The sequence below is a fragment of the Nicotiana tabacum genome, chromosome 15, assembly GCF_000715075.1.
Source record: "Nicotiana tabacum cultivar K326 chromosome 15, ASM71507v2, whole genome shotgun sequence".
Classification (NCBI taxonomy): domain Eukaryota; kingdom Viridiplantae; phylum Streptophyta; class Magnoliopsida; order Solanales; family Solanaceae; genus Nicotiana; species Nicotiana tabacum.
Genome location: NC_134094.1, coordinates 83389008 through 83396799, shown reverse-complemented (window position 1 = coordinate 83396799; position 7792 = coordinate 83389008). Strand labels below are relative to the sequence as shown.

At 32.5% G+C, this 7792-nt stretch overlaps 1 protein-coding gene across 1 annotated transcript; it reads left to right on the top strand.

Annotated features, from left to right (window-relative positions):
• The first annotated feature begins 2892 nt into the window (after positions 1–2892).
• LOC107761106 (putative protein kinase At2g41970) lies at positions 2893–6637 on the top strand. The gene is made up of 8 exons (XM_016579272.2): positions 2893–3028; positions 3480–3701; positions 4563–4813; positions 4924–5050; positions 5156–5429; positions 5569–5701; positions 5854–5940; positions 6023–6637. The coding sequence occupies exons 2-8, from the start codon at positions 3590–3592 to the stop codon at positions 6146–6148; spliced, it is 1110 nt and encodes a 369-aa protein (XP_016434758.1). The 5' UTR covers positions 2893–3028; positions 3480–3589; the 3' UTR covers positions 6149–6637.
• Positions 6638–7792: the final 1155 nt, after the last annotated feature.

Genomic DNA, 7792 nt, shown 5'->3' with positions numbered 1-7792 from the left:
CATTGTTTAGCTCATTTTGACTCAGCACATCTTAATTCAAGTGAACTTTGGACAGGGTTGGACAATGATTTAATGAGTCAGCCCATCTTGACCAGCCCAATTATAGCCCAAACAACCCATTTGCCACCCTTAAAACCAACTGAATTTTTTTTTCCTTAGAAAAACTATGCTTTTCATGTAAGCTGAAAGTTAATTGAAATATCCAATTAAGATGTCTCAACTTTTGGACAAATAAAGCATTACGCAACGGCAACGAATTTCAATATAATTACATTGAACAATTGTCCAGAAATTCTTTAATTAACTTCCCAAATAGATGAAAGAAATGCTGTAGTTAAGGCTATTATGGATGAGGATGATACTAGTACCTTGTCTTGGAGGAAGCATTAATTTAAAGACATTAACCATCCTGGGGTCAGTGGTGAGATAGTTAGGATTTATATGCCCTTAATCACATGTTTCAGTAAAACCCTAAAATGAAGTAAGGGTGAATTCATAATTTAAACTTTATGCTTCGACTTTAGTATTCTACCAACCCATTTGATTTACCAAGTTCAAAATTTATTTTATATTAATTTAGTAAAACATTAATATATATTATAGGATTTGATCTAAAGCTACTTAATTCGAAAAATTCCGTAACTAAAACACTAGGCCGGCCCCTCGAATGAAGAATTTTTCGGCGGAAATACAGGTTTATTCCCTAGTAGGCTTACATAAAGACGAATTCGGATTAGCCGCACCATTAGACATCAAATAACGGATGGTTAAACAAAAATTTAAAAGGTTAAATGCCAGAAAGGAACGAAATATTCTTTTAATAAATAAAGAAGAACGTTCTAACATTGATGTTCATTCGTAAATCAAGTGTATGTTTCATCAAAAGGGAATTGATCAAGTACAATTATAAATGCAGGTGCAAATGTATTGGCCAATAGTGCCAGAACTTGAGCAAAGTCCATTCCCATCGTATTTCTGAAAGCATTCCTTTTTGCAGTCAAAAAGGACACAACCCGTTGGATTCAACACTACACTACATCTCTTCTGTGCATTCACTTGAGTAATTGCCAACGCAACTGCAACAAAAATTGAACAACTTTACATTATAGTATATAACTTACTCAGATATTATAACCTATCAAACCTAAAAAATGATGATATGAATGATGAGTAATTGGAATAATAAAAGTTCACTATAACTCAAAAACGTAAAAATACCATTATCATGGATGGATATAGCCTCTTGACTATAGTTTCATCTAAATTCAATATTTACAATATGGAGTGTTATATATATATATATATATATATATATATATATATATATATATATATATGTGTGTGTGTGTGTAGAGATTCACTAAAATTTAGAACAATAAAGATTTGAACCCATCACTTTGACAACAACCATTCAATGCTAAGAATCTTAAAGGTTGAACTAATTAAATTTAAATCAAAGATCCGCTTATAAATATGAATAGGGTAATTTTAGGCAGACAAACAAATTAATCGGATTTGCCTCTTGCTCAATCTCAATTGTCAAAAAGAAAAAGAAAAAGAATCAGAAATATATAATACAAACCTGCAATAATCAGAAGGAAACAAAGAGCAGAGTTTACAAGCTTGGCCATTCTTATGAAAGTATATATCAACTTTAATTTCAAACTGTGTAGTTTGGTAAAAGATGCAAGAGGCTTTTTATAGTATCTTTAGCTAGACCTGGGTAAATTACACTATTAGAAAGTAAAATGCGATTCATATTTACCTACCATTCTTACAGCAAAAGTTATGGGAAGCAGTTCAGAAATTTGACTGGGATGAGATCTTAATTAGAAGATTTATATTGTTACCTATTATATCATATTTCAGAAATTTTAAATGGTCTATATTCTGTTTGAATAAGAAGAAAATATGGATATCTCATATTTTATATAAAGTTAATGACATACAATCAAATCCTTTTTTTTAAGTTTCAAAAAAAGAAAATAGTATATCTTTTATTGACATAACTGAATTACCAATTCTCAAACCATAAATTTTATCAACGAAGTACTAATCCTCGACCAAATAAATTCAAAGACTAAAATTCATAGACCACAGCTTCTTATTTGATAAATCATTTCTGAATAGAATAAAACCCGTTAATTACCTCAAAAATCTATATATCCCGATCTGTAGTATGCAACTCCTAATATGCACACAGATAAAGTCCTCTTAATATAGTGCCAAATTACTCCATAGTTATTTTTTTGTCCTTTCAAGAATAATTATAAAAATATTTCATTTTCATTTTTATACAACTAATTATTAGTAAAAAATCATTATTAAAAAAGATAAAGTTTGTATCATAGATGTGGCTAACAATTAATATTCGTATTATATTAAGAAAAGTTAAATTTGATGCACAATAGAGGTCATGGTAGATTTTGGAGCTAATTAATGGTTTTTACTCCCTAAGGATTTATAAATAAAAAACAGATGTCAAGATCTTCATAAACGTAAGTCTGCATATTATTGACGGTCCATGAGAAATGAAATGGTATACATACAATAGTTCCCTCTGTCTTAAGATTACGTGACATTATTTCTTCTCTAATTTGTTTTAAAAAAGAAATAACACATTTTTATATATGAAAATTTAACTTCAAATATTATTTTATAGTCCAAGTAAGTTATTCGGTAAGTAATTTGTTTTCTCTTTAAATTTCTTTTTTTATTTACCAAGTAAAATAAGAAGGTGCATGATAATTGATAAGTGGACGTGCAAAGTGAAGGGAGGCACGTAGTACGTAGAAATAATATGTTAGTTTTAATTGCGGTTAAAAGAGTTTACATGCGACTTTCTCGTAAAACAGAAAAAAAAAAAAAAAAATTCGTTTCATCAATCTGTGAGACAGAAGAAAAAAATCAGAGAAGAAAGGGAAATATTCAACCATGAAATCTCTTCTTTCTCCTTCCTTCTTCTTGTTCGTTTCCTAAATTCATTCCTTCCAGATTCATTGCTGTCTTTTACTCCTTAAGGTTTACGGTACGTAACATTAATTTATTTAATTCAACAAGTTTTCTTGATCTGTTCTTTACAAGCACCATTAATATTTCACATTCTTGAACTGCAAAAAGCGATCATTTTTAAATTACTGAAAGATACATGAACCATAATAGAATTGTTTTATATGATGAAGAATGTGTTTGATATGACCGGGATTTTCCGGAGAATATTTTCCATACAGAAAGATATTTTCCAGTGAAAGATATATTTCAGGAAAGATAGATATTAAAGACTAATAATAACCAAAACACCATAAAATGTTTTTTTTTTCCTGGTCCTAGAGAATGATTTCCGTCATATCAAACACACCATCCTCTGTGATGTTATTTACAAATTTGGGACTAAGACATTGTGTCTTGATGTTCTTTTCGTTTCGGGATCGAATTAATTCCTTTTCTGATCATAGTTTTTGTTTTTGTAATCTTCCTAGGAATACTTTTAATTTAACATGTAAATTATTTCTCCTCGGAGGCATTGGATTTTATGTGGATTTCACTTAAGGAGAATTTGTGGCTTCCATAGTTGAACAACGTAAAAAAAATGTCGTGCTGTGGAGGTGGAGAAGAAGACGTCTACAATGGTGGCCCCTCATCCAATCAAAATACAGCTCCTCCTAGAGCTGGCAATCCCTATGGTGGTGGTACTGGTGGTGGTATGATCGTACCTTCTCTCTTTTCTGTTTTTAATTCCATGCAATTTTCATTTGGATTTCATGCATCGACGATATAGACCTAAAAGAGCTTCAAATGTACTGGTCTGTAGCTGTGAAACTATGTTGATTCAATGTGTTACAATGGGACGGTATAGACCAAAAAGAGCTCCTGATGCACCGGTTCATACGTGTAAATTAAAACTATGTGGATTTCACTTGTTAACATGGGACGATATAGACTTAAAATCGCATGGAAAGAAGCCGTTTACAATCTCTTGGAATCCATGTGGACCTAGCGAAAAATAAGGCCACAATAAGAGAAAGATTCAAATCGACGATACAAATTAGATGGGATTTGTATCCAGGATTTAAATTTTGTGGGTTCAACTTTTAAAGTTTTTAATATTGAACTCATTATATTTTTAAAGTTATGGGTTCATATCTACTATTTTTTAATTTTAATAAATTTTTGCATATAAATTTTTACTCTGCGTCAAAAGTTATGGGTTCAGTTGAACCCGGTGATACTACACTACTGGTTGGGAATATATTCTACTCATGTTATTACATTTTAATTTAGGTCCTATATTTTTGCCAAGAGTCCTTTCAATAGAAAATATAGAGAACTCTTAGTACTTTTTAGTTTTATATATTTTTTATGTTGTATACTGTTGGCCCGTTAGTAATTTAAAGTGTGAAGCATGGTCTGTGAGGATTCATATATAGCATACCTCGATTTGTTTGGAACTAAGATGTAATTGTGGTGTTGTGTAGATGAGCATATTGTTTGCTCAATCATATGGTATTGGGCTAATAGATGAAGATCTTTTACCACACCCTTTTTCTTTTTGGGTATTGTAGCTAGTGAAAGAGGAGAACCAAGGAGTGCAGCAAGAGGTGGAGCTCCTCAGAAAGTATTACCAGTTGAGGCTCCAGTGTTTACTTTGGATGAGCTAAATAGATTGACTGGCAACTTTGGTCAGAAAGCTTTGGTTGGAGAGGGATCTTATGGCCGCGTTTTTTGTGCTAAATTGAGCAATGGTCAGCAAGCAGCAATCAAAAAGTTGGATACTAGTTCTTCACCAGAACCGGACTCTGACTTTGCAGCCCAGGTGAATGAATGCCTTTTTTTTCATTCTTGATCATTTTTCCTTTTAGTAGTGATGAAAGGCATTGCTGGAAAGAAAGAACACTTATACTAGAAATGTTTAACTTATTTCAGTTATCAACGGTTTCAAGACTCAAACATGATCATTTCATGACTCTCATGGGCTATTGTCTCGAGGGAAACAATCGTATATTGGTGTATGAGTTCGCAACAAAGGGCTCTTTACACGATGTGTTACATGGTACGTCAAAAATTCAATCATAGTACTTAATATAGTTGTTGCGCGAAACCTTCTTTCTGTATGTTTATTGCAGCATATAGTTGATTGTTTAGAGTTCTATTGCAGGTAGAAAAGGTGTACAAGGTGCTGAGCCAGGTCCAGTTCTTACCTGGAATGAGAGAGTTAAAATTGCTTATGGTGCAGCAAAAGGCCTCGAATACCTACACGAAAAAGTTCAGCCACCTATCGTTCATCGTGATGTCAGATCCAGCAATGTGTTACTCTTTGATGATTTTACAGCAAAAATTGCTGATTTCAACATCTCAAACCAATCTTCAGACACAGCAGCGCGTCTGCATTCCACTAGAGTTTTGGGAACATTTGGCTACCATGCTCCAGAGTAAGCCCTGCTCATAACAATAGAACATGTAGTTGTTCGAGATAGCCCATTATTTACCGAGTTTTCACATAACTACGACAAAAAGGAAATGATAGTTCCATTAGTCCTATTAAGCAAAGGGTTTATGTTTTTTGCTTAGGTATGCCATGACAGGACAGATTACACAGAAAAGTGACGTTTATAGTTTTGGCGTTGTCCTCTTAGAACTCTTGACAGGAAGGAAGCCAGTAGATCATACAATGCCCAAAGGACAACAGAGTCTTGTCACATGGGTAGCTTCTTATCCTATACCACTTTCTTTTTTGGTATTTATATACCACTAGTCAGTGAGTATTCATATAGCCGACCCAAACTTGTTTGTGACTAAGGCGTAGTTGTTGTTGTATACTATTAGTCTACTGATTTAAACTCAAATTCTCTTCAGGCAACTCCAAGATTGAGTGAAGACAAAGTGAAGCAGTGTGTTGATCCCAAGCTAAATAATGACTATCCTCCAAAAGCAATTGCAAAGGTTTTCATTCTTTATATTTGCTAGAAATTACTACTAGTTTGCTGATTTCCCTTTGTTTGATTCTTCTACTTTTGTTACTTAGTTGGCAGCTGTAGCAGCACTTTGTGTCCAATATGAGGCCGATTTTCGGCCAAATATGACAATTGTTGTCAAAGCACTGCAACCACTTCTCAACTCAAAACCGGCAGGACCAGAGTCCCAAGCATAGTACATTTCTGGTTTGAAACAAGTCTGTGATTCAAGTTATGGTTGCGAGGGCTTTGATGTCATGCTTTCTTTCGGCAAAAACTTACTCATAGTCGGTGTTTAAATCAAACTATATTTTCTATGGTTAAATGATAAAATGAGGAAAAAATACATGTTGATTAACCATGGATAAGTGATTTTAAGTGAATGTACAAAGACATATTTCATGCATCCATTGAATTGGTATAAACACCGACTGTAGGTAAGGTTTTTTCCTTTCTGATCCAATATGTTTTCATAATGCTCGAAAGAACTTTCGAAATTTTGGGGGTGATCAAGATTCTCATAGCTAGGTTAGTTGTGAGTTGTGACATGTTACTAGATACAAATCCGGTCCTACTACCATTTGGGAGTTTTGTTAAAATTTACTATCAGTTTTATTGTATAAGAACTGTCTGCTACTGAAGGGAAAGATATTTTCTAATAGTTGAAGCGCAACAATAGTTCATTAGTTTGTTATCTTATCAAACTAAACCAGCACTAATTACTTGTTGATATTTTATGCTAAGGATCATCTGATCAAATCCAGAGATTATTTGGGTTTCATTGGAAATGAGGATTCAAAATATCACACATTGATTAATCAAAGAGAGATTCAATAAAAAATAGAAAGATCGATTATTTGGGATACTTCCTTTTTTCAAACGAAACGAAAAGAGATAATTTCCAAAATTCCTTTTTGGATATTCCTCAATGTCTCGCTATTCACGGAACATGAGAAGCATATGATTAAAATTAAAGAATTTCTTGAAAATCCTACAAGATCCATTAGATCTTTTTATTCTAATGAATAGTTAGAACTTCATTGGATTCGAATCCTAGTAAAAGGTCCATCCCTTTAATAAAGAAACAATGAGCTCCAAGAAGCCGTTGAAGTATTAATACTTTGGTTAGAAAAAATGGTTCTCGACACATCAAGGAACTTCAAGCAACAACTTCTAACTGTATATCCATAGAAGTAAATAGAACCACATTACTATGAAAAACATAAAGTCATCATTGTATGAATCTCTTACCTTTAGTGGTGGATTTATAAGCCCAATGTGTTTGCACAATGTGGATTTGTTAAATTATTATTTTTAAAAGAATTATACTTGCACAAATTTTAGCTAGCGTTTGGACATAGATGTGGATTAAACTTGAAAAAATAAGTTTTTTAAGATGAGATGAAAAATGATTTTTGAAGTTAAAATTATGTTTGGGTATGGATTTTACTTGAAAAGAATTTAAAATTTTGTGAGTAAAAAACTTCAAGAACTTCAAAAAATATTCTAGAGCTCTTTTGGGATTTGAATATTTTATTTTTAAAATTTACCAAAAAATGGTTGAAATCTATAAACAAACAGATATTTAAAGATAAATTTAAAAAAAAACTACCAAATTTTATGGTCAAACGGGAGCTTAGAATCTTCTCTCGAAATGCAACGTGTTTGGACCCGAACTAGGAGTTTTTGCTTTCTTTTTTGTCTGAACTATCCATTTAGACTACTCTATCAATGTCAGCTTCGTTCACAAATTTTTCTTTTTTCTTTATTTTTGGTAGAAACCGGAAGAACCTCAATTAAGTCCGTTCATGCTAACTTTCTAAGACAAAGCAAAGTTAATG

Bases quoted from the DNA above. Each gene is read 5' to 3' on its own strand.
- LOC107761106 (XM_016579272.2), top strand. From the start codon at position 3,590: ATGTCGTGCTGTGGAGGTGGAGAAGAAGACGTCTACAATGGTGGCCCC. The intron at 5,430-5,568 runs GTAAGCCCTGCT...TTTTTTGCTTAG, and splicing joins TTTGGCTACCATGCTCCAGA to GTATGCCATGACAGGACAGA. The intron at 5,941-6,022 runs GTTTTCATTCTT...TTTGTTACTTAG, and splicing joins CTCCAAAAGCAATTGCAAAG to TTGGCAGCTGTAGCAGCACT.